This window comes from Delphinapterus leucas, chromosome 10 (assembly GCF_059928025.1).
Source record: "Delphinapterus leucas isolate spDelLeu-1000000601 "Yukka" chromosome 10, BTC_Dleu_Yukka2, whole genome shotgun sequence".
Classification (NCBI taxonomy): Eukaryota; Metazoa; Chordata; class Mammalia; order Artiodactyla; family Monodontidae; genus Delphinapterus; species Delphinapterus leucas.
The window spans coordinates 68,749,966-68,776,407 of NC_143138.1; the positions used below are offsets into that span (position 1 = coordinate 68,749,966).

Consider the following 26,442-nt stretch of genomic DNA (forward strand, 5'->3'; position numbering starts at 1 on the left):
TACGTTTTTTTCTCTACTTCTGTGTCTCAATTTCTGCTCTGCAAACCGGTTCACCTGTACCATTTTCTAGGTTCCACCTATTTGCGTTAATATATATTTGTTTTTCTCTTTCTGACTTACTTCACTTTGTATGACAGTCTCTAGATGCATTCACGTCTCTACAAATGACCCAATTTCATTCCCTTTTATGGCTGAGTAATATTCCATTGTATATATGTACCACATCTTCTTTATCCATTCACCTGTTGATGGGCATTTAGGTTGCTTCCATGACCTGGCTATTGTAAATAGTGCTGCAATGAACATTGGGGTGCATGTGTCTTTTTTTTTTTTTTTTTTTTTGCGGTACGCGGGCCTCTCACTGTGTGGCCTCTCCCGTTGCGGAGCACAGGCTCCGGATGTGCAGGCTCAGCGGCCATGGCTCACGGGCCTAGCCGCTCCGCGGCAGGTTGGGATCTTCCCGGACCGGGGCATGAACCCGTGTCCCCCGCATCGGCAGGCGGACTCTCAACCACTGCGCCACCAGGGAAGCCCCTGCATGTGTCTTTTTGAATTATGGTTTTCTCTGGGTATATACCCAGTAGTGGGATTGCTGGGTCATATGTTAATTCTATTTTTAGTTCTTTAAGGAACTGTTCTCCATAGTGGCTGTATCCATTTACATTCCCACCAACAGTACAAGAGTGTTCCCTTTTCTCCACACCCTCTCCAGCATTTGTTGTTTGTAGATTTTCTGATGATGCCCATTCTAACTGGTGTGAGGTGATACCTCATTGTAGTTTTGATTTGCATTTCTCTAATAATTAGTGATGTTGAGCAGCTTTTCATGTGCTTCTTGGCCATCTGTATGTCCTCTTTGGAGAAATGTCTTTGGAGAAAGGTCTTCTGCCCATTTTTTTTTTGCGGTACGCGGGCCTCTCACCGTTGTGGCCTCTCCCGCTGCGGAGCAGAGGCTGCGGACGCGCAGGCTCAGCGGCCATGGCTCACGGGCCCAGCCGCTCCACGGCATGTGGGATGCTCCCGGACCAGGGCACGAACCCGTGTCCCCTGCATCGGCAGGCAGACTCTCAACCACTGCGCCACCAGGGAAGCCCTTCTGCCCATTTTTTGATTGGGTTGTTTGTTTTTTTAATATTGAGCTGCATGAGCTGTTTATATATTTTGGAGATTAATCCTTTGTCCGTTGATTCATTTGCAAATATTTTCTCCCATTCTGAGGGTTGTCTTTTCATTTTGTTTGTAGTTTCCTTTGCTTTGCAAAAGCTTTTACGTTTCATTAGGTCCCATTTGTTTATTTTTGTTTTTATGTGTGATTTATGTCAGAGTGTTCTTCCTATGTTTTCCTCTAAGAGTTCTAGGGTGTCCGGTGTTACATTTAGGTCTCTAATCCATTTTGAGTTTATTTTTGTGTATGGTGTTGGGGACTGTTCTAATTTCATTCTTTTACATGTAGCTGTCATAGATTAGTTGATCATAGGTGCATGGGTTTATTTCTGGGCTTTCTATCCTGTTCCCTTGATCTATATTTTTGTTTTTGTGCCAATACCATATTGTCTTGATTACTGTGGCTTTGTAGTATAGTCTGAAGTCAGGGAGCCTGATTCCTCCAGCTCCGTTTTTTTCCCTCAAGACTGCTTTGGCTATTTGGGGTCTTTTGTGTCTCCATACAAATTTTAAGATTTTTTGTTCTAGTTCTGTAAAAAATGCCATTGGTAATTTGATAGGGATTGCATTGAATCTGTAGATTGCTTTGGGTAGTATAGTCATTTTCACAATATTTATTCTTCCAATCCAAAAACATGGTATATCTCTCCATCTGTTGGTATCATCTTTAATTTCTTTCAACAGTGTCTTATAGTTTTCTGCATACAGGTGTTTTTTCTCCCTAGGTAGGTTTATTCCTAGGTATTTTATTCTTTTTGTTGCAATGTAAATGGGAGTGTTTCCTTAATTTGTCTTTCAGATTTTTCATCGTTAGTGTATAGGAATGCAAGAGATTTCTGTGCATTAAGTTTTGTATCCTGCAACTTTACCAAATTCATTGATGAGCTCTAGTAGTTTTCTGGTGGCATCTTTAGGTTTCTCTATGTATAGTATCATGTCATCTGCAAACAGTGACAGCTTTACTTCTTTTCCAATTTGTATTTCTTTTATTTCTTTTTCTTCTCTGATTGCCGACACTAGGACTTCCAAAACTATGTTGAATAATAGTGGTGAGAGTGGACATCCTTGTCTTGTTCCTGATCTTAGAGGAAATGGTTTCAGTTTTTCACCATTGAGAATGTTTGCTGTGGGTTTGTCGTATATGGCCTTAATTATGTTGAGGTAGGTTCCCTCTATGCCCACTTTCTGGAGAGTTTTTATCATAAATTGGTGTTGAATTTTGTCAAAAGCTTTTTCTGCATCTATTGAGATGATCATATGGATTTTATTCTTCAATTTGTTAATATGGTATATCACATCCATTGATTTGCGTATATTGAAGAATGCTTGCATCTCTGGGATAAATCCCACTTGATCATGGTGTGTGATCCTTTTAATGTGTTGTTGGATTCTGTTTGCTAGTATTTTGTTGAGGATTTTTGCATCTATATTCATCAGTGATATTGGTCTGTAATTTTCTTTCTTTGCAGTATCTTTGTCTGGTTTTGGTATCAGGGTGATGGTGGCCTCATAGAATGAGGTTGGGAGTGTTCCTTCCTCTGCAAGTTTTTGGAAGAGTTTGAGAAGGATGGGTGTTAGCTCTTCTCTAAATGTTTGATAGAATTCACCTGTGAAGCCATCAGGTCGTGGACTTTTGTTTGTTGGAAGATTTTTAATCACAGTTTCAGTTTCATTACTTGTGATTGGTCTGTTCATATTTTCTATATCTTCCTGGTTCAGCCTTGGAAGGTTATACCTTTCTAAGAATTTGTCCATTTCTTCCAGGTTGTCCACTTTATTGGCATAGAGTTGCTTGTAGTAGTGTCTTAGGATGCTTTGTATTTCTTTGATGTCTGTTGTAACTTCTCCTTTTACATTTCTAATTTTATTGATTTGAGTCCTCTCCCTCTTCTTCTTGATGAGTCTGGCTAATGGCTTGTCAATTTTGTTTATCTTCTCAAAGAACCAGCTTTTAGTTTTATTGATCTTTGCTATTGTTTTCTTTGTTTCTATTTCATTTATTTCTGCTCTGATCTTTATGATTTCTTTCCTTCTGCTAACTTTGGGTTTTGTTTGTTCTTCTGTCCCTAGTTCCTTTAGGTGTAAGGTTAGATTGTTTATTTGAGATTGTTCTTGAGGTAGGCTTGTATAGCTATAAACTTCCCTCTTAGAACTGCTTTTGCTGCATCCCATAGGTTTTGGATCGTCGTGTTTTCATTGTCATTTGTCTCTAGGTATTTTTTGATTTCCTCTTTGATTTCTTCAGTGATCGCTTGGTTATTTAGTAATGTATTGTTTAGCCTCCATGTGTTTGTGTTTTTTACGTTTTTTCCCCTGTAATTCATGTCTAATCTCATAGCGTTGTGGTCAGAAAAGATGCTTGATATGATTTAACTTTTCTTAAATTTACTGAGGCTTGATTTGTAACCCAAGATGTGATCTATCCTGGAGAATGTTCCATGCACACTTGAGAAGAAAGTGTAATCTGCTGTTTTTGGATGGAATGTCCTATAAATATCCGTTAAACCTATCTGGTCTATTGTGTCATTTAAAGCTTGCGTTTCCTTATTAATTTTCTGTTTGGTTGATCTGTCCAATGGTGTAAGTGAGGTGTTAAAGTCCCCCACTATTATTGTGTTACTGTCGATTTCCTCTTTTATAGCTGTTACAAGTTGCCTTATGTATTGCGGTGCTCCTATGTTGGGTGCATATATATATTTATAATTGTTATATCTTCTTCTTGGATTGATCCCTTGATCATTATGTAGTGTCCTTCCTTGTCTTTTGTAACATTCTTTATTTTAAAGTCTATTTTATCTGATATGAGTATTGCTACTCCAGCTTTCTTTTGATTTCCATTTGCATGGAATATCTTTTTCCATCCCCTCATTTTCAGTCTGTATGTGTCCCTAGGTCTGAAGTGGGTCTCTGGTAGACAGCATATATATGGCTCTTGTTTTTGTATCCATTCAGCAAGCCTGTGTCTTTTGGTTGGAGCATTTAATCCATTCACGTTTAAGGTAATTATCGATATGTATGTTCCTATGACCATTTTCTTAATTGTTTTGGGTTTGTTTTGTAGGTCCTTTTCTTCTCTTGTGTTTCCCACTTAGAGAAGTTCCTTTAGCATTTGTTGTAAAGCTGAATTCTGTTAGCTTTTGCTTGTCTGTAAAGCTTCTGATTTCTCCATTGAATCTGAATGAGATCCTTGCAGGGTAGAGTAATCTTGGTTGTAGGTTCTTCCCTTTCATCACTTTAAGTATATCATGCCACTCCCTTCTGGCTTGTAGAGTTTCTGCTGAGAAATCAGCTGTTACCCTTATGGGAGTTCCCTTGTATATTTTTTGTCATTTTTCTGTTGCTGCTTTCAATAATTTTTCTTTGTCTTTAATTTTTGCCAGTTTGATTACTATGTGTCTTGGCATGTTTCTCCTTGGGTTTATCCTGTGTGGGACTCTCTGCACTTCCTGGACTTGGGTGGCTGTTTCCTTTCCCATGTTAAGGAAGTTTTCGAATATAATCTCTTCAAATATTTTCTCAGGTCCTTTCTCTCTCTCTTCTTCTTCTGGGACCCCTATAATGCGAATGTTGTTGTGTTTAATGTTGTCCCAGAGGTCTCTTAGACTGTCTTCATTTCTTTTCATTCCTTTTTCTTTATCCTGTTCCACAGTAGTGACTTCCACCATTCTGTCTTCCAGATCACTTATCCATTCTTCTGCCTCAGTTATTCTGCTATTGATTCCTTCTAGTGTATTTTTCATTTCAGTTATTGTATTGTTCATCTCTGTTTGTTTGTTCTTTAATTCTTCTAGGTGTTTGTTCTTTAATTCTTCTAGATCTTTGTTAAACATTTCTTGCATCTTCTCGATCTTTGCCTCCATTCTTTTTCAGAGGTCCTGGATCACCTTAACTATCATTATTCTGAATGCTTTTTCTGGAAGATTGCCTATCTCCACTTCATTTAGTTGTTTTTCTGGGGTTTCATCTTGTTCCTTCATCTGGTACATAGCCCTCTGCCTTTTCATCTTGTCTATCTTTCTGTGAATGTGGTTTTTGTTCCACAGGCTGCTGGATTGTAGTTCTTCTTGCTTCTGTTGTCTGCCCTCTGGTAGATGAAGCTATCTGCATGTATGTTTTCAAATTAGAGTTTTCCATCTTTTCCAGGTATGTGCCCAGGATTGGGATTGCTGGATCATATGGTAACTATTTTTAGTTTTCTAAGGAACTTCCATACTATTTTCCATAGTGGTTGCACCAATTTACATTTCCACCAACAGTGTAGAAGAGTTCCCTTTTCTTCACACCCTCTCCAGCATTTATTATTTGTAGACTTAAAAAAATTTTTTTTGTGGTTGGAGTATAGCTGATTTACAATGTTGTGTTAGTTTCTGCTGTACAGAAACTACCACTTATACATATATCCACTCTTTTTTAGATTCTTTTCCCATATAGGTCATTACAGAGTATTAAGAAGAGTTCTCTTTGGGCTTCCCTGGTGGCGCAGTGGATGAGAGTCCGCCTGCCGATGCAGGGGACGGGGGTTCATGCCGCTGGGCCTGCTCGTCCAGAGCCTGTGCTCTGCAACGAGAGAGGCCACAACAGTGAGAGGCCCGCGAACTGCAAAAGAAAAAAAGAAGAGTTCTCTTTGCTATACAGTAGGTCCTCATTAGTTATCTATTTTATATATAGTAGTGTGTATATGTCAACCCCAATCTTCCAGTTTATCCGTCCCCCATCCCACTTTTCCCCCAGTAACCATAAGTTTGTTTTCTACATCTGTGGCTCTATTTCTGTTTTGTAAATAAGTTCATTTGTATCATTTTTTTAGATTCCCCCTATAAGTGATATCATATGATATTTGTCTTTCTCTGTCTGACTTACTATGACAATCACTGGGTTCATCCATGTTGCTGCAAATGGCATTATTTCGTTCTTTTTTATGGCTAAGTAATATTCCCTTGTATACATGTACCACTATTTGTAGACTTTTTTTTTTTTTATTTTCCAGTACGCGGGCCTCTCACTGTCATGGCCTCTCCCGTTGTGGAGCACAGGCTCCGGCCGCGCAGGCTCAGCGGCCATGGCTCACGGGCCCAGCCGCTCCGTGGCATGTGGGATCTTCCTGGACCGGGGCACGAACCTGTGTCCCCTGCGTTGGCAGGTGGACTCTCAACCACTGCGCCACCAGGGAAGCCCTGTAGACTTTTTTTTTTTTTTTCCTGTAGACTTTTTGATGATGACCATTCTGACCAGTGTGAGGTGGTACCTCATTGTAGTTTTGATTTTCATTTCTCTAATATAGTGATGTTTCACATCTTTTCATGTGCCTGTTGGCCATCTGTATGTCTTCCTCAGAGAAATTTCTATTTAGGTCTCCTGCCCATTTTTTAAAAAAATAATTTTATTTTATTATTATTTTAAAAATTTATTCATTTAATTTATTTATTTTAGGCTGCATTGGGTTTTTATAGTGCACAGGCTTTCTCTAGCTGTGGCGAGTAGGGGCTACTCTTCACCGTGGTGCGCAGGCTTCTAATTGCGGTGGCTTCTCTTGTTGCGGAGTATGGCCTCTAGGCATGTGGGCTTCAGTAGTTGTGGCACGTGGGCTCAGTAGTTGTGGCTCGCAGGCTCAGTAGTTGTGGCGTGTGGGCTTAGTTGCTCCATGGCATGTGGGATCTTCCCGGACCAGGGCTCAAACCCATGACCCCTGCATTGGCAGGCAGATTCTTAACCGCTGTGCCACCAGGGAAGCCCCCTCTGCCCATTTTTTTTTTTTAAATATGAAATGAAATTTTATTTTCTCCCGATCTCTAGAGAGAAAGTAGCACCACTTCAAGAGAGACACAATTCAATCCTTTAAAACTCTGGTCTTAATCTAGCATCACGCTGTAATAGAATAATTCTTCCTGGGGGTAAATGGAAGCGTGCTTTAAGGTCCCAGCTTATAATTATTTTACCATTAGAAGCATAACCATATTTCGAAAACCTGGTGTTTACTGTTCTGATCTATTTGCTTCACTCCCAACCATCAGCGGGTTCCCACTTAGAGTGATGAGCCTGGAGGGAAATGAAGGCCTTTCTAAGAACTAATAAAAAACCATCTCTTCTGCAAGTGGTGTTTATATTATGTTTGCCATCGTTTGCTGGAAGACACTCTAGGAACTGCCCATTTTTTGATTTTTTTTTAATATTGAGTCGTAAGAGCTATTTGTATACTTTGGAAATTAAGCCCTTGTTGGTCGTGTCGTTTGCAAATTTTTTCTCCCAGTCTGTAGGTTGTCTTTTTGTTTTATTTATGGTTTCCTTTGCTGTGCAAAAGCTTATAAATTTGATTAGGTCCCATTTGTTTATTTTTTTTAAATGTTTATTTATTTATTTATTTGGCTGCGCCAGGTCTTAGTTGCAGCATGCGGGCTCTTAGTTGCGGTCTGCGATTTCCTGACCAGGGATCAAACCCAGGCCCCCTGCGTTGGGAGCGTAGATTCTGAACCACTGGGCCACCAGGGAAGTCCCCCCATTTGTTTATTTTTGCTTTTATTTCTTTTGCCCTGGGAGACTGATTTGAGAAAATATTGCTACTACTTATGTCAGAGAACGTTTTGCCTGTGTTCTCTTCTAGGAGTTTCATGGTGTCATGTCTTATTTTTATGTCTTTAAGCCATTTTGAGTTTATTGTTGTGTTTGGTGTGAGGGAGTGTTCTAACTTCATTGATTTACATGCATCTAGTGCTTGCTTCTGGTGGAGGAAATCAAGGGGGGCTTCATGGAGGAAGCACTATCTAGGCAAAGGATGACACAGCCCAGAAGAAATGGAGAGGACTGAACAGAGCAAAACAGTCAGAACTGGGTGATGCATGTGGGGGGAGCGCAATGGCATGTGCTAGTGGGAACTTGTCAGCCCTTGGCTGTATACATGTGTGATGTGTACTGTCATGCACCATGTGCCCCCAGGTGGACATACAAAGAAAGGGACACAGCCCAGCCTCTCCCAGCTAGAATTCTGGGGTGGAAATGCCTGGAAGGAATGGATGTCCTCAGTCCCTCCTCCACCAACCTAATTCTGGAACAGAGATATTGGGAAAATCTCACAGGACTTCCCACCTGTGGACCCCTTCTTTAAGGCACCAGCCAGCCGCCCCCCTTATACTTTGTAGCTGGCCCAGTCATCCTCCTGTTTTGTTCACAGAGGGCTTGACTCTTGGGGCTTTCCTTTTCTCCTTCCCTGATCCCGTCAGCATCCCATACCCCCTGGGAACCCCTGGCCTCTGCAGTCCTTGTCCTCCTCCCCCCACCTCAGCCAACCATCTTCCAAGTCACCACCAATGAGGACGTGACCTTCATCATCTCCATTCAGAACGTTCCTCCTCTTATAGCACCTTGTGCTCAGCATCTCCCCTGCCACAATTCTTCCCTCCCTGCCTCAAGACCCCCATTCTCCTTGCCCAGTTTGGGTCCAGTCCCAGAGCTATAACCAGGCCCTTGACACACTCCTGGAGACCCTAGCTGCTCACCCTGTGCAGCTCTACCCCACATCTTGCTTTAACCTTTCTCCAGCTTCACTAGGTTGCTCCCATCAGCATACAGGCCACTCCCTGACCCACCTTCTTAAATGAACTTCCTTGAACTCCACATCTCCCCTCAGCTCCAGCTCAACTCTCTGTTCCCTGATCCCTTGCAAAACTTCACCAGTATTGTCCACATTTGCCATCTCCCCTTTACCTTGCCTCATTCCTTTGGCCCTTTTTAGTTGAGCTCCCATTCCACCATTCCAGTGAAACCCTTGTGTCCAGGTGGCCAAGGCCTTGGGGCCTCCAATTTCCCCAGCTTCAGGGCCATCAGCTGTCTTCAATGCCTCTTTCCTTCCCTTCTGGGTCCTTGGGCCCTTTGCTCACTCAGGTTCTCTCCTACCCCACCAGCCTCATCTCCTCTCCAGTCCCCATTCTAGCACTATGTTGGTTTCCTCACTGCACTCATCTCCCTCTTTGTCTTCCTGAGTTGACTATAAATTCCACAAAATTAGGGACTGGGCCTCGCTCTGAAGGGTCCCAGCATTCAGCCAGCAGTGGACACATAGTAGGGGTGTGACTAAACCCTGGAATGGTACACTGGCTTGTGGTGCCACCCAATGTAGCCTTGCCTCTTCTCTTGAGACGTCATTCCTGGGTGTACATGTAGGTCCTTGAGTTTTCCAGCTCCCGAGGGCAGGACTGAGGGGACCCCTCTCCTCTCTCCGACCCCAGATCTCTCCAGGAACCAGGCAGCTCTGGCCTCCACTGAGGCATCTTCAGAATTCCAAGACTGTCTCCGGAATGCTGGGCCTCTCTGGGGAACGCCAAGTCTGGGGCACAGGTGGGGAGGCTGTGGAGTGGCTGGGCGGTGTATGGACAGCTGCTGACCTTCTGGCTGGAGCCTAGGTGCTGTGGCAGCTGTCCCTCTTGCAAGCACCACTGCTGGCACCTCCACTTCCTTGCAGCCCCCCATCTACCCAAAGCCAGTTTCACTGTTCTGGCTGTAGCTCTGGCCTGGGTGCACCCAGTAAGCTGAGAGCCACAAGGCCCCATGCCTCTATTCCCTGCCAGGGAGGGAAAGTGGATTGCTGGAGCCGTGAGGTTTGCGGGAACTGGAAATCATGCCCATCAGACTCTGTTCCATCAGACAGAGTCCTCGGCTGGGAGCCAGGTGGCTCTGCTCTCTCCCAGACTCACTGGATGAACTTGACAGGCCCCTGAGTCTCTCTGGGCCCCAGGGTCCTTACCTGTCAAATGGGCAAGGGGAGTAGACGATATGCCCCTCGGTCCCGGGGAGTCAACGTCGCTGGCAGGAAATCCAGGTGAGCGGGCAGATGGACTGGAGCTACAGGCTCGCAGAGCCCCCACAGAGCCCTGCTTCTCCCCAACCAGAAGCGAGAGGGAGCCATGGCAGCCGTGCCAAGTGGCATCCAGGGCCTAGCCTGGTGCTGAGTGATTGCCCTCTCCAAGTATAGGACCCCTCAGCTGCCAACTGGCTGACTAAAGCCATGGCCCCCAGGAGCCTGTGAAATGCAGATTCCTGGGCCACGACAGACTCCAGGTGTGGAATTGCTGGAGACGGGGCCTGGGTACCAGCAGTTATAGAAAGGAGCCAGGTGGGTATGGAGCGTGGTAGTCTCTGATCTAACCTAACCCCTCCTGCAGAAGGTGGTGTGCAAGGGTGGTTAGAGCACAGGTTCTGGGACAGGGACAGAAATGGTCAGGGCAGGAATCCACCCTAGTGAAGATTAGGGAATGAAAGCCAGACACCAGGCCTCCAGGGAGCAGGGCTTTATTTGAATTCCCTAGGACAGGGCTGGGGGAGGTAGTCAGGGAGGGCCCGTGGTCAAGGACACACCCAAGTTCACATCCTGGGGACCCTAGCCCCCTGCCCCTAACCCCAGGGCCCGGCTGGAGTTGGAAGTTGGCACAGGCAGCTCTGGGAGAAGGTCGGTGTCTACTCCACCCCCTTCATGAATTCCAGGAACTCTGTGAGAGAGGGGCAGGCATAGGTCAGAGGTCGGGGCTGGGGAGGGCATGGGCACTGGGGATTCAGCACACCCCTACTCACCGTCATAGTCAATACGGCCATCGTTGTTCTTGTCACCATCCTTCATGAGCTCCTCAATGTCGTCCTCTGTGATGGTCTCACCCGTAGCCTGAAGCATGATCTTCAGCTCCTCCAGGTCGATGTAGCCGTCAGCGTTTCTGCCAGTTGGGTGAGGGGGGCCTCAGAGCCCATGGTAGGGGCAGGGGGAGGGGAAGAAGCAGCCCTGCCCAAGACCCCAGGAAGTAAGGAAGAGCCACTGGGAGATGGGGCATCCCATCCCGCATTGCACAGAACGGGAGACTGAGGCCTCGAGGTCACAAGACTGTCCCCCTCTGCCCAGTTCCACTAGGGTCAGGGGCAGAGGTCAAGGGTCACACACTCACTTGTCAAACATGCGGAAGAGGTCAGAAAGCTCCTCCTCAGACTTTCCTTTGCTGTCATCCTTCATGCACCGAACCATCATGACCAAGAACTCATCAAAGTCCACTGTGCCGCTGCCTGGGGGGGTGGGCAGCACAGCCGTTGGAGAGCAACGGTCAGAATGGCTGGCACTGCCCTTGACACTAGACCCCACTGTTCTCACTGCATCCTCATAGCAACTCTGTGAGACAAGTGTGGTCATTGTGCCCATTCTATAGATGATATGGCCAAGGCTCAGAGAGGCTAAACAGCTCCTTTAAGGGCACAGAGCAATAAGTGGCAGAGCCAGGATGCAGGTCCCCAGAGAGTTGGGGGCACTATGGGTCCGGGGCGGGGGCAGGGGGGCAAAGGGGCTCACCATCCTCATCCACCTCGTCAATCATCTCCTGCAGCTCCTCAGGTGTGGGGTTCTGCCCCAGCATCCTCATCACTTTGCCCAGCTCCTTGGTGCTGATGCAGCCATCCTCAGCGCCCAGCACGAAGATGTCAAAGGCTGCCTTGAACTCTGTGTCCAATAGGAGGGGAGGGGAAACAGAGCAGCCAGGGCTCAGCAGCCAAGAACCTGGAAGGCCAGACCCCTAGGGCCACCTGCTAACCTGCCCACTTCCCTCTGAGACCTCTGAGGTCACAGGGAGAGGGACCCCAGCCTCTGGCCTCCAGCCTGGGGTCCTCATGCTCCCCCAGCCCGGCTCTGCTGTTCCCCCACATGCGTGTTGGGGTACTCACCATTTTTCTGCTCTTCTGTCAGCTGCTCTACCTAGAGATGAAAAGAGGTCTCAGGACCCAGGCTCAGGCCTTAACTGCTGTGGAGGAAACCAACCCATTCCACAGGTGGGAAGACTGAAACCCGGAAGAGGCAGGCCATTCCCAGGTCACAGAGTAGAGGCCTCAGTTCTCCCTCCTAGCCCCCAGAATCCTGAGGTGACCCAGCTGGCCTCACTGAGACTGGGCTCAGGGCCAGGGTGACAGGTGGGCACCCCCTCCAGGACTAAGGTGACCCTGAGTAACAATAGTCAGTGACCACTCAACGCCCTTTCGCCCCCACCCCCCACCGAAACCCAAGCTGGGTGGCCTGAGAGACAGCTGTCCCTCAGGTTGGGACAATAAAACCAGTGTGGGGGTGGGCAAAGCCACCCACTGTAACCTGACCGGGGTGGCCACTGGGCTATTTTTAACAGGGGACAAAGTTAAACCTGGTGATTGTTCTGGGGACTCTGGCATGCAGGGGTGGGGCAGCGTTATCTGGCCCCCTGGCCTGCTGGTGCCTCAGGAGCCAAAATTAGTCCCTGGCTCTGCCAGGCCTTGTATGGGCACAGGGTGGAGGGCTGGTGACCCCCTCCCAGCTCCACGGACTCCTGCAGGATAGGCAGGGGCACCCCCATAGCCAGCCATAGCCCTTCCCTGCCCAGGAATGGGGCCACATTTCCCAGGGCTGAGGGAGGGGTTCCCTTTTGGACAGCTGTCTGTGTCAGATGTCCTTGTCTCTGCGCTGGGGGTAGGTCAGCAACACGCCCCATCCCGAGATAGAATAGCATCTGAAGCCCCTCAGCGGCCCCAGCAGGGACTTGGGGTGACCTGACCACCCGCTAGCCCTTACCCCTGGCTAAGCCACTGAGCCCTGAGCCTGCCAGGACAGATGGGGGCTGGGGCCCCAGTGCTCTGCTCCTTCTTCCCAGTCACTCCCTGCCTGCCTCAAACTTCAAAGCCCCTTCTTCAGCTCAGGATTCTGGCTCTGCAGCCCCCTTCTCACAACCCCTGTCCCACCCTCCACAGCATCTTCAGCCAGTCAAGGGACTGGAGGGGGTGGGGGATTGGGAGTGTGTGAGAAGCAGAATGTGAGGGACAGAGATTGGGGGCAGGGAAACAGCGACAGAGCCTCAGAGGGAGAGCCTGGGAGGAACAAAGAGACAGAAAGAGACTGGGAAAGTGACCAGAGACACAAACGCAGAGAGATGTGGCCAGGAGACAATGACACAGACTATAGATGTCTGGAGACAGGTCTAGACTTGTTGCAAAAGCTTCGACATCCTCTTCCACCACCCTGCACAGCTCCCACAGACCCTAAACTCACCCCTTCCACACCCGGGAACACCAGACCCACCGTCCCCTTGAAGGCCTGGGCTGAAAGTATGTGGGTCCTCTCCTGGGTCCCCACCACCTCCTGGGGGTGACCTTGCACCCCATCCCGAGCTGAATGAGCCCCCAGTGGGCCAACCCACCCCAGCCCTGCCCAGACCCATCCCTCACCGCAGCCTTGTAGATGTCATCCATACTGGCGGCTCACAGGGCAGGCTGCTGGGGTTGCCAGCAGCCCTGGGCTTAAATAGCCCTGCCGCATCTCATTCCCCGCCCAGCCCACCCCTGCCTGCAGTATCCTCCACTCCCTCCCCCCCGGCTCTGGTGATCTCACACTGGCCTGAGTCCTGTGTCCTCTGCCCAGGGCAAGGAGCCGATGAAGGGCTACAAGGACCAGGTCTCTTTTCCTCTGTCCCCCATTCCCCCAGGGGACTCTCTGGAAAGGTTTTAATGAGTGAAAACGTGAGCCCAGGACAGGACAGGAGCTCCAGTGTCGTGGGCCTCAGGCCAGGCCCCTATACACATTAGCTCAACTCCTATCCAACCAGGGGGGTGGGTGAGGCTCCTGGGGGGGTGGCGACTTGCTCAAGGTCTGTCTGACTTGGTAGCTCCTGCCTTAAGTTAAACCTCTCTGGAGTAGGGGCAGCAGTATACAAGAAGAGGCTGGGAGTGTAGGATCGGGCCAAGAGAAGCCTCGAATGCCAAGCTCAGAGTATGGTGCTGTGGAACTGGTGGAGAAGGAAGGCACTGACCTACCTCAGGAGAGTGTGGTCTGAAGCCCTTCTGCCAAGGGTGCCAGAGGAGCCATGCCCAAGACCTCTCATCTCCCCAGGGAGAAAAGTACTAGCTCTAGGCTTGACTGCACTCAATCAGTCATTCAACAAATATTGATACACCAACAGATGCCCCATCTGTGTAAGACTCTCCCCCTCCAGTTCCGTTACCACCTCTCTTTTCTAGACGTGGGTCTTCCCCTGAGTTAGGGCTGCTTCTCTGTGCTTCCCCTTTCCAGTACTGTAGTTCCTGGGTCCAGGACCAGGCTGTTGCCCCCTCATTCTGAGCTCTGGTAGGACTCCATCTGGGGGTCTTGTGCCAGATGGCCAGCACATATCCCCTCCTTCCACCTAACCCTTCACCTCCTTCACACAGAGCCTACACCAGTTCCCTGCCCTGCCTGACATGCATTGCATGGATTAACCCACTCAATTATCTAGAAACCCATGTGACAGAGATCTCCGAGTCTCGGAGAGGTTAAGAAATAGCCCAGAGTTATTCTGTCCCGCTCGGGCTCCGCACAGATCAGATCTTCCTTCTCTCTCAACCCTCTCGTGCCCTCCAGGGAATAAGCCCAAGAGCCAGGTGAGATGTGGTTACTGTTTCTTATCTGGAGAGGGAAACTGAGGCCAGGCGTGGCAGTGACTTGCTTCGGGTAGCCTGGAAGGTGCGGGGCCATCGCACCTCCCTTCCAGGGCACCTAGCGGCAGTGCCCGGAGCAGTCCCCGCATAGGCCTTCAGCTTCTCCCACGCTGCAAAGAGCGCGGCAGGCGGCGCCACGCAGGTACCGGTTACGCAAGAGGACAGTCCCCGGCGTCCTGCGCACGCGCGCCGCTGGCGGCTGCTGTCAATTACGCGCGAAGGGGGGAGTGGGGCGGGGGCGCTAGAAGGCGGCGGGGCCAAGATGGCTGTACGGCGCTCGCCGGGGGCGGGGGGCGGCGGGGGCCTGGGGGCGGTGGGACGCTGACCCCGCCCCCTGCTGCTGCCAGTCTGCACCGGGCGGCGGCGGCGACCGAGCCCGGAACATGGCGGCGGCGGCGCGCAGCTTTGGTCCCGAGCGGGAGGCCGAGCCGGCCAAGGAGGCGCGCGTCGTGGGCTCTGAGCTCGTGGACACGTATACGGTGTGCTGGGGGCTTGGGCGCCCGAACTGGGGGTGGCGGCTGGAACCCGGAGCCTGAGTCGGGGGTGTTGGGGAGGGCGTCTGAGCCCCGCAACTGGGGAGCTGGGGGTAGGCGGGCTGCGATTTTGAGGAGGGGGCCTGGGACGGCGGAATCTGGGGAAGGGGCCTGGGCCGCGCAGCTCCGGAAAGAGGGTCTTTGGGTGGGGCCCAGGGAGGGGGCTTGGGAAGGGTACGCGTTTAGAAAAGGAGGCTAGGGTTGAGGAGAATCAGGGGATAAAGGGGGTCTGCGGAAGAGGGGAGTCAGGTTGAGGCGGAGGCCCCTCTAGATCCCCTAGGCCTGGAGGGGCGCCGGCCTGGGAGGACGTGACAGGGTGTCCCGGAGAAGGGGGATTAAGGAGTGGGGGATTTGGTGGATGGAATCAGGGGAAAGGGTCAGGGCGCTGCAGGCTGTGAAGAAGTAGAGGGGGCGGGGCCTTATTTGGGGGAGCCTAGGGGTTGCAGTTGAGATTTGCTCAAAAAGTAAAGGAGGGATCTGGGGCCTTCGCGCTGAGGCAGAGACAAGAATGGGGGGAGGGGTGGGGCACAGACACCGGGAACTGAGGGGGTGGCTCAGGGCTAAGAGGCCGAGACCCAGAAACCTTAGGGCTCTTCGTGGCTTTAGAGTGTGCGGGAGAGTTGGGGCAGCGTACCGCCCACGCACGCTTCAGGGCTGTGGGGGAGATGGAGGACAGAAAATGGGGGCAGTTGCGGACTGTGAAGGAGTTGGAGGCCCTCCGGGGTCTGGATGGGGTTGGGCACCAGGCCTGTGGGCCTCGGAGGCTGCCTAGCAGGGACTGGCCCCAAGGTGCGGGCATCCTGAGCACCTCCCAGCCTCCTGTCCTTTGTTCTCGGAGGGTGGGGGGGGGCTTTGGCCTTGCCTTCACCCCACCTCCTTGGCCCTCATCCTAACCCTCCTCCTGAGGGTCATTTTTCTGGCTCTTTCTCCTTTCCTGGGCGGGAAGAGGGGGAGGGAAGCTGCCCGGCTGTGGAGAGGGGCTGGGGGCGGATCCTGGAGCAACAGGCCGGCCCTGGAGAAATGGCTGCTCCTCCAGGGAGGCTTCAGCAGAGTTGATTATTTTCTCCTCCCCCTTCCCTGCGTCCTTCAGAGAGGGGCGGGACCTTAGGACCAGGGGGCCTCATCCAGGTGAGGGTTGAGGTCTCTGAGCTGTTGGCTGGTTGGCCGTCACGCGTGCACTGCATGTAGCTGGAGGGTTGCTCCAAAAAGCCTTCTCATTGCACAGGGCTGAGTCCCTCCTGTGAATGGGTGTGGGGGGAGGTGGTGATCCAGGTGGACTGGACGGTACCTTTTCGTGTCCTCTTGTCCGGGTATGCTGGTTTGAGTATTATTAACACACCTACCTTTGGTTGAACGCTTGCTATATGTCAGGCCCTTTACAAAGCATTTTGCGTGCATTACCTTTGATTCTTAAACCTAGCAGATTTTAAGCTGGAGGAACTGAGGCTCAGACAACTTAAGGCTCCCAGTCACTTATATAAGTGACATAAATAACCCATAGCCAGGAAATGGCAGAACCAGATTTTGAACACAGGTCTTCCTTGACTCTGCGGCCTGTTCCCTTCTGATAGGGCTTAATTGTCCATCGCTGCTTCCCCCCGCCCCGCCCCCCCATCAGCTTCTTAGTGCCTTGACTCCTGGCTCAGCAGCAGAAATCACAGCTCTGAAGCAGCTGAAATCGTTGGAAAAGGACTTGATTCTAGGATACAGTCAGGGCACCTGGGAAAGAATTACAGCAGAAAAGCTGGTCCTGCCAAACGTGACCCTGTTTTGCCTCTCTTAGAAGGAATGGCCTTCCTTTCCTGCAGCTCAGGTTGGATTGGGCTTTGACTTACATGAGGCTGGAGTTAAAAAACTAAAGAGATGGCTTGATATGATAGCCACCTTTTCTGTTTCTCACTGTTGGATAGAGCTCAGACTTATCCCATGTGCCTGCCAGATCCAGTGCTAGGGCCGTGGAGGAGAGGGGGCCTTGCTGCTCATAAGGGTCAGGTGCAGAAGCTGGTGGGGAAGAGCAGCTTAACTTTGGCTTGGGGGTTGGGGGGGTCTGGGTGTGCTACAGCTATCGTTAAGGGTAGGGTGGCACTTTCCTTACTGATGGCTGGGCAAGGGCTATCGGTTTTTCCTTTTAGGTTTACATCATCCAGGTCACTGATGGCGGCCATGAGTGGACAGTCAAGCACCGCTACAGCGATTTCCATGACCTACATGAAAAGGTAACCCTTGAGAGCTGGGGTCCTGTGTCTCAGGGCTTGGGAGCTTTTAGGCCAAGCTCCCATTGTGCCTGTTTTAGGGCAAAACAGGCTCTGTGCCAGTTACATCAATAAACTGGTTTGCTAATGTAACTGGCAAAAAAACTGGTGGATTCTGGGAGTTCAACCCTTGCATAAGACAGTGTGCAAGGAGCATATTTGAACTTTAGTTTTAAGATTGTCAGTTGTAGCTTGGATGTGAGATGCCGGGACAGTTTCCCGGGGAGGGAACAGGCTTGAACTTGTTCCATCTGACTATACCTATTCCAGAACCTATGCTTTAATATCTGACTGTGATTCCATATCTTCCTTTGCGTTTGGAGAGAGCTGCCTTCCTCTGGGTCATTTGCAGCACAAGTATTTTGTTCTGGTTTGGAGAAGATGGTGGTTTTAGGGACCTTGAGGTATTATTTTCCTAAATGTCTCCAAAGCCTCCGGATGGAACTCCTCATCTGAAATTGTATTGGTATTTCTAGTGCTAATTAAACTTGAGGCCAAATCCCAGGTGCAGCAGTTTGATCATTAATTCTGGTACTACTGCCAGGAGGGGCTGTGGAAGTCATAATAAGCACCTGCCCTCAGGCTGGTTGCCTTGGCCTTGCACAGTTACAGAACCTCTTGGTCTGTGGTTGACATTATGTTTGCTTACAGCTCGTCGCAGAGAGGAAGATCGATAAAAGTTTGCTTCCGCCCAAAAAGATAATTGGGAAGAACTCCAGGAGCTTGGTGGAAAAGAGGGAGAAGGATCTGGAGGTCTACCTCCAGACACTCCTGGCCACCTTCCCTGACGTGGCCCCCAGAGTGCTGGCCCACTTCTTGCATTTTCACTTCTACGTAAGTTCCTCTTGGGTTTTCTCCTTTGCCTACAAGCCCACAGCCACCAAAACTCCAGGCAGCAAACCCTTGTAGACCTCAGCTTTGAGGAGAGGTGGGCTGGAGCTGGAGCCTGAGGTTAGAAGATGGAGGAGCGTCCTGGTGGGGTTGGGGTACGGACAGAAGCATGTGCATCAACGGATTTGCCTTAAATTAGACTATTGGCTGTGGCCACGGAGCGGTTTTTCTCCACCACAAGGCGTTCTGTTTAGCATAAATGGCCTTTGGGTTTTTGAGCTACCTTCCGTCCAAATGGATGGGGTTAGATTAGAAACAGCTGACACTCGGCATTGACTGTTGTTGAGTTGTTGGTTCCCAGCTCAAAACTAATTAAGGGATCAGTCTGTGTTGGCAGAATATTGCCATCTTAGGGCATCGTCAGAGTCCAGGATGCCGAGTGAGAGTAGGTGGCTTCCTCCAGTGGGACTGTATGTCTCAGAGCAGCTCTGTACCCCCTTCTGGATGGAGGAACAACTGTCATGGGCTGCTGGTGACAGGATGAGTTGTCAAAATTCAAGGAGGGAAGTTTGGTGCAGTATGAAACCAAAATGTTAAAAAGCTAGTAATTTCATTTCTGAGAATTTATTCTAAGGGAAAATACTGGGCGATTGAGAAAAGGTTATGGGTACAAAGATAGTCATTCCAGGATTATAACGAAATATTGAAGACAGTCAAAAGCCCAACAGAAGGCTACATTAAAAAAAAAAAAATTAAAGGGTGCAACCATGTATTTGGATATTATGCTGCTAGAAAAATGACGGTGTAGCTGTGGATTTGTAGGAAAACAAATATATTACTGTATGAAAAGAGGCCAGAAAACGGTATTAGGGTATGGTCCCATTTTCATTAAAAAAAAAAAAGCTTGTATGAATATATTTGTCTAGGAAAATTCTAGAAGGTTATACATCAAAATACTAGGAGTCTTTGGGTGATAGATTTTTGGATAATTTACGTTTAATTGTTTTCTCTTTGTGTGATGAAGATAGGGGGAATAAACTTCCTTTTCCTTTTCAGGCTTGCCTTTTAGGAAGGGACCTGTGGGTTGTGGTCTTAAAGGCCCAAACTTATTTAAACAATAACTGTCTTGAGCTATTTTCAGAGTAAGACAGCTGAACCTTTCTTGAAGTGTTAGAGCCTGGGAATTTGGTGATAGCACTAGCAATGGGCCTCTTGGCTTGGAGAGGCCATGTGGAAAAAAGGGTGGCATTTATAGATGGGAGATATATATGTATATATATCTTTGGATTTTGTTTGGCATATACCAGTAATGTATGTGGTTAGCAGTAGTTTCCTGTTATAGCCTTTATTTTTATTTATTTATTTTTTTGCATTTTCTTTCCTTATGTGAAAAGAAATGTCCATTCCTTATGCGAGCCTTTCAGATAAACTTAACTGGTTAGTATTTTAAGAAATGCTGTAATTTAAGAAAGCTTTGTTTGGCTATTTAGGTTTAAAACTTGATAAGCAGCCCTTTGAAAATATAATTCATTGCTTAAGACCTGGGCCTTTGAGGAGGTCTCCTGGATACCTCTGAGCATGGAAAGGCCTGGACTGCTCTTTTGAGATAGGTTTGCCTGAGATAGGCCTGGGACCTTGCCCCACATCTGTGGTTCTGGTTTGAGGCATGCTCTACTGCTTGGAGCAGTTCGAACGTATTTGAAGTAACAGTTATCAAAAAGGGCCACTTGGTTATATAAATCCAAGGTTTTAAAAGGTGATTGGTCCATCATTAAACTGAATCAAGGTTTCTCATCTGTGGCACTGTTGACATTTTGGGCTGGAGGATTGTTGTGGCAGCTCCTCTGTGCATTGTTGAGCAGCATCTCTGGTCTCTGCCCACTAGATGCCAGTAGCGTCCCCTCCCCCCACCCACCAAGTTGTAACAACCAAAAATGTCTCCACTGGTTGCCAAATACTGCCTGAGGGGCAAATTGCACCTGATTGAGAATCACTAGATTAGATCTTCAAATGACTTTGAATAAACAGGGTCCAAAAGATTTGTCAGCCTTTTTTATAGGCTGGAAGCCCTTAGGGAGTGTTTCTGATAACCTTTGCCCCATCAATGTCCTCTCTGAAATTGTTCCCAACGTGCTCCACCTCTTGTGGGGCTGACAGTGGACAGGGTGGACCCAGGGAACCCTGTTTGGCTGAGGTGTGGATTTAAAAATTTGAGATATAATTCACATACCATAAAATTCACTCTTTTAAAGTGTTCAAGTCCCTGGCTCTTAGTATATTAACAGAGTTGTGCATCTATCACTACTATCTAATCGCAGAACATTCATCACCCCAAAAAGAAACCATGTACCCATCAGCAATCACTAACGAACTTTCATAATGTATGGATTTGCATATTCTGGACGTTTCATATAAATGGAATCATACAATATGTGACTTTGTGACTGGCTTCTTTCACTTAGCATAGTGTTCTCAAGGTCCATTCATATTGTAGCATAAATCAGTACATCAGTCCTTTTATGGCTGAGTAATATTCTATTGCTTGGAGACACCACAGTTTGTCCATTTATCAGTTAATGGACATTTAGCTTGTTTCCACTTTTTAGCTTTTGTGAATAAGGCTGCTATGAGCATTCATATATGCTTTTGTATAGACCTATATTTTTATTTTTCTCAGGTATATACTAGGAGTAGAATTGTTGGATTATATGGTAACTGTTTAACTGTTTGAGGAACTGCCAAATTTTCTTCCATAGTGGCTGCACCATTTTACATTTCCACCAGTAATGTGTAGGTTCTTATGTCCCCACACCCCTGCCAACACTTGTTATTGTCCACTTTTTTGGTAGCCATCCTCATGGGTTTAAAGTGGTATCTCATGGTGGTTTTGATTTGCATTTGGCTAATAACTAATAATATTGAGCTTCTTTTCATATGCTTATTGGTTATTTGCATATCTCCTTTGGAGAAATGTATTTAAATTCTTTGCACTTCAAAAAATTAGGTTATTTTTGTTGTTGAGTTGTAGGAGTTCTTTACATATTCTGGATGGATATTAGACCCTTATCAGAAATATGATATGCAAATATTTCCTCTCATTGTGTGGTTTGTCTTCATTTTCCTGATAGTATTCTTTGAAACACAAAAGTTTTAAATTTTGATGAAGTTTATCCATTTTTCCCCTCTGGTCACTTGTGGTTTTGGTATCATATCTAAGAAACCATTGCCTAATCCAAGGTCACAGAGAGTTACAACTGTGTTTTTCTTCTAAGAGTTTTATAGTTTTAGCTCTTGTATTTAGGTCTTTTAACCATTTTGAGTGAATTTTTGTACATACTGTGAGGTTGGGGTGTGGTGTGAGGTTGGTAGTGTGAATTTTAATGTCAAGGAAGGAAAGCACCGCTTCTCTCCCCAGCCAACTGAGATGGGGTGTCCAGAGGCCAGTGCAGCCCTGTGTTGCAGTGAGAGGGCACACCTCATCCCTGGCCTACTGTTGGGCTCTCTCCCTCCATATAACTCTGCCCTAGTGTTCCTGCACCCTCAGGGACAGACCTCATCCCAGAGCCCCTAGAGCAGAGGGCTTCAAATTCAGTAAAGTGGAATCCCACGGAGAATTTCAGCACACACCTCTTTGGGGCAGGATGTCTGACAGGCAGGCAGAGTTGAGTTTGTCTCCCAGCCCTGCTGCTTCCTGACGGTTTATTCCAAGGCAGTCATTTTAACCCCTGTGTCCCAGTTGCTCTTGTGAGCTGGAGAGTGATGATCCCGGGCTCTTGAGGATTGCAGGAGAACATGAGGTGAAGGTGAATGACCGAGAAGAGCGATGGGCCCGTGGCAGGGGCTCACCGGGTCCCAGCCAGTGCCAGTTCTCCTAGTTAGGAAAGGCACTCACTTCTTGTCAACGGTGGTATTTATATCATTTTCTTACTTTAAAACCCGTTGGCTAGGGCTTCCCTGGTGGTGCGGTGGTTGAGAATCTGCCTGCCGATGCAGGGGACACGGGTTCGTGCCCGGGTCCGGGAAGATCCCACATGCCGCGGAACGGCTGCACCCGTGGGCCATGGCTGCTGAGCCTGCGCGTCCGGAGCCTGCGCTCCGCAACGGGAGAGGCCACAACAGTGAGAGGCCTGCGTACTGCAAAAAAATAAATACATAAAACTAAAACCAGTTGGCTAGAACAAAGCCACTTTTTGAAATTTGAAATCAGGAGATAGGATAAAACTGTTACCAACCTAAAGGCAGCCTTTGGTGATTTGTTTTACTTGCAAAATACAGAGGCTGTAAGTGATAACACATCTTTGCAACTTAGTTACAGTCTTGGAACTCTCCTCAGCCAAAGCTTAGGCTTGAATCTATCCATCAGGAATTTTTACGCACCTAATATACCTGACTTTTGCTAGCGTGCTTCACAGGCGTGAAATAAATTATAAAAGGACTCCCAGCCCTTAGTGTGTGTGTGTAAACCACACAGTGATGTGTAATTGAGTCCCCTGTTAATGTCCCACTGACACACACTCTGTGCTTCAGCCTGTGTCAGGTAGGAGTGTCAGGCTGGACTGGGGTTATTCATTGAGTAGGGTCTGCGCTTCGGTGGGCAGTGGGTCGTGGGGTTCTGCATGCACAGACATGCTCAGTCAGAGCGGTAGTCGCCGAGCAGCAGCCTAATAGTCCATGGTGCGTTTGTGTGCAGCTCACACTGTTGCCCAATGTTGCAGACCAGCATGTGACCTGGCGGGTGGCTGATTGATTGGTCTGTAACACGTTTGGAGGTGGTTATTATAGTTTTTAAACATAGCTAATTTTTTTTAATTGAAAAAAAATTGAAGTATAAAGAATGTCCTTTTTTTTTTTTTTAAATGCATTTCAGTTCAGACATTAGTGGGACACTGAAGCACTTCAAGTCCCTTCAGCAGGATGGGTGGGGTTACCTGTTCCCACAGGTGACCTCTGAGCAGAATCTACAGGAGCTTAGACTGGGGCCCACTGTCCCCCCCCACCCCATTTCCTCCTGGCAAGGGGCTGCTCACCTTTGCACACAAGGCCACAGTTCAGCCAGAGCACCCTGAGGAGGCAGAGAACATGCTTCTCTGAAGAGACCTGTGCTCTAGATTTGTGGGCTGAGGCATTTCTTTGTTCCTTTTTGATTAAGGGTCTCCCAAGGTGAAGAAGATCAGCCTGGGAAACTAAGTAGATAGCGTTGCCACAGGGCACAGTTCCTCTGGCCCAAGAGCAGGGAAAGAAATTGTTACATAGTCTGCTTTTTAGATTGTTCGGAAGTGGAAACATGCTCTTTGCTTAGCATGAGCCCTTGGCTCTCACTGTCTCTGGGCTTTCTGTGTCTTCTGGAAATCCCAGCAGGGCTGGTGTTGACGGCAGCTGCCTGGAGAAGTGTAACTTTGAGGGTGAGGGTTGTTGGGCACTAAGGGTGGACAGGGAACCCTTTTCCCCACGGGAGACCTTCTAGGAGCCCAGTGTCAGTAAGGGGCTGGAGAGGCTGGGCAGCTGCTCTTGGGGATTGGAGGTGGGTGCGGATCAGGCCTCTGGGAGCCGCTCAGGAATCTGTATCTTTTTTATTTTTGCGATACGTGGGCCTCTCACTGTTGTGGCCTCTCCCGTTGCAGAGCACAGGCTCCGGACACGCAGGCTCAGTGGCCATGGCTCATGGGCCTAGCTGCTCCGCGGCATGTGGGATCTTCCGGGGCCAGGGCACGAACCCATGTCCCCTGCATTGGCAGGCGGACTCTCAACCACTGCGCCACCAGGGAAGCCCAGGAATCTGTATCTTTTAAGGCTGTCCAGGCGTTCTGACTACAGGCAGGATGGGGAGGTGCTGATCTGAAGACAGGGCTTGGTTCTCAAAGGTGGAGGTAGAGAAATGAGCCTTTAGGTCGTTCCTAGGTCTTACTGATCTTCGGTTCTTCACAGCAGCCAAGGAAAAGGTAACTGAGTTGTTGCGAGAGAGTGAAGTTGAACTTCGGAGTGAACTGATGCCTTCTCCTCTCACTGGCTGGAGCCTCTCCTGCTCAGAGCCTGCTCTGCCCCTCTGGTGGCCATTTTACATTTGATCCTGTGGCTTGCCAGACTCTGAGCTCCTTAACGCTGGAGCTGTGTTTGCTCATTTTTCTCCCTTTGGCTTTTTGTTCATGTGTGGGAATAAGGGGAAGTTATTCTTATATTATATATAAATTGAATTTCAAGCAGATGAAATAAACACGTTTTATTTTTAACAAATACCTTAAAATACTAAAAGGAGAAATTAGGGGAATATTTTATAATCTTGAGGTGGGGGAAGAGGTTCCAGAAATGACAAAGGAAAAGAATCACAGGTTTAAAAACATGAACTTGACAAACCTCTCTCTGTCAGGAGAAACAGGGTGAGTGTAGGTAAAAGGCATACACAGACAGGAAGAAGATATTTGTAGCACGTAAACAACATGTAAAGTATCCTCTATGTATAAAAGGTAAGGAAGAGACGAGCAACCAAGAGAAAAACAGGAAAAGGACATCGTGTCTCCTGCAACCTGGTACCTTTTGAGTCCGGTAAACATGTGAATTGCTTGTCCTGGTGGCAGAGGTGTTCCTGTGAGTTACAAAGGCGATTGTGCAGCCTCCATCTGGACCTGTTTATGAAAGTCCGTTTTGCTGCCATCTGTCAATTAGTTACAGTTCTTACCTGCAGGATGTGGGGCTGCGGGCCCCACGGCTACACCACTGAAATGCTGAGGCAATTGGTTGTGAACAGAGAGGATTCAAGACCAAGTGCTTGGGAGTGGGGCTTTGCTAGTTTCTAGCCATGTAAAATGGAGAACTACAGCACCTGTCCATCTCAGTTTGCTTACCTGTGAAACAGGATTCAAAATAAGGGCCTCCTGGCCTAGGGCATTGGGAGGACTGAGCAAACCTCTGGGTGGGGAGTGCTCAGGCCATCGCCTGGTGTGAATTAGGACCCCAGCATGTTAGCTGTTTACTATGACTGAAGGCTTGTCCTTGTCGTGCCTCCTTTATCCCATCACTCTAAAAGGAAATCCTTTCATGCCTCTTTCTCATGACCCTGGGTTGAGTGGTGCTGTTGCAGGGCTTGAAGGGATGGGCACAGGAAGAGAGCGGGCGCTTGCTCTTTCCTAAGATACGTGTGGGACATGAATGTCAGTAGAAATGGTCCCTCTCAGGCAGGGTTAGCTCTGGGAGGCCCTTTTTCCCAGCAGGGTGATGGGAGCCTCTTTTCGAGAAGAAACAGGACTGTCTCTCTACCATGCGTCTCCTAGGAATCCCCCAGGGCCAGTCTGGGGAGCTGCTGGCTTCCCAGCCAGCTCTTGACATGGCCAAGCTTTGCAGCTTCCCGGGCCTGGTGTTCTCAGCCAGTGCCTGAGTGGCCTTGGAGTTGCAGTGTTAGTCTATTCGGTTCTCCTTTGGAGGAGACATTTCAAATGTCCCTTTAGCTGGAAATATTGTTTACCTTTCTGAGCTCTTTGATTCATTTTAGTTTATTCTCTCCATTTTGTTTTACTTTCTGGAAAGCTGGCATTGCAACAGCAGAGGGGGTCGATAGCAGGGAATGTGCAAGTCCCAGTGACTGGGAGCAGGTGGATTTCCTGACTGTGGGTTTTGTTTTCTCTGCAGGAGATTAATGGCATCACTGCAGCACTGGCTGAGGAGCTCTTTGAAAAAGGTATATGGCCAGGGGTCCTTGAAATACTGGGTGCAACTTGCCCAGCCCTGTTAGGCAGCCAGGGGCCCTGGGTGGCACAGAACTCCATCAGTTGCTCTGTGCCAAGTGAGTCCTAACCAGGGCCCACCTCCCTGGGGTTGCCCAAATCCCTGGACCTCGTCCACAGCCAGGCCTGCCCACCTACCTGTTCTGCAGGTCTGAGGAGCTGTATTCTTCACCTTAGGACCCCCGGGTCCCTGTGTCGGGGGCCAATCCCAGGCTCAGGATCTATTCCAGGGCCTTATGGTGGAGTTCTGGAAGGTGGGTGGCATGCTGCCCTTTGCACCGGGTCTGTCCTTACCTAAAAAGATTCCGATGGCAAACAGAAGCTGACTTAGGGTCGCGGCCCTGCCAGAGAGCACAGTAACGGTAGCTAAGATGTAAAGAGTGCTTGTGGTCTAGCCTTGTGTTTGTATCTTACTGCCTCCCTCCAGGAGGGCCAGAGAAGGACATTGAGGATAAGAGGCCCAGTTACCTGCCTGAAGGCAGGTAACATGGTTGGAAG

General features: G+C 48.6%; 2 protein-coding genes across 4 annotated transcripts in view; one reads left to right on the plus strand and one right to left on the minus strand.

The window, feature by feature from the left end:
* Window positions 1–10,433: 10,433 nt before the first annotated feature.
* TNNC1 (troponin C1, slow skeletal and cardiac type) lies at window positions 10,434–14,998 on the minus strand. Its single transcript, XM_022572479.2, has 7 exons — window positions 14,940–14,998; window positions 14,656–14,854; window positions 11,848–11,878; window positions 11,480–11,626; window positions 11,085–11,199; window positions 10,723–10,859; window positions 10,434–10,640 (listed from the first exon to the last, which is right to left on the minus strand). The coding sequence occupies exons 1-7, from the start codon at window positions 14,996–14,998 to the stop codon at window positions 10,609–10,611; spliced, it is 720 nt and encodes a 239-aa protein (XP_022428187.2). The 3' UTR covers window positions 10,434–10,608.
* NISCH (nischarin) overlaps window positions 14,904–26,442 on the plus strand; it is a 42,851-nt gene continuing 31,312 nt past the window's right edge. For 2 of the 3 annotated variants that reach the window (XM_022572927.3, XM_022572928.3), the window contains exons 1-4: window positions 14,904–15,092; window positions 17,279–17,362; window positions 18,050–18,232; window positions 25,850–25,898. In XM_022572927.3, coding sequence (XP_022428635.1) covers window positions 14,997–15,092; window positions 17,279–17,362; window positions 18,050–18,232; window positions 25,850–25,898 — 412 coding nt within the window. In that variant the 5' untranslated portion in view covers window positions 14,904–14,996. The remainder of the gene's footprint in view (window positions 15,093–17,278; window positions 17,363–18,049; window positions 18,233–25,849; window positions 25,899–26,442) is intronic. The other variant, XM_022572929.3, reaches the window with a different exon arrangement.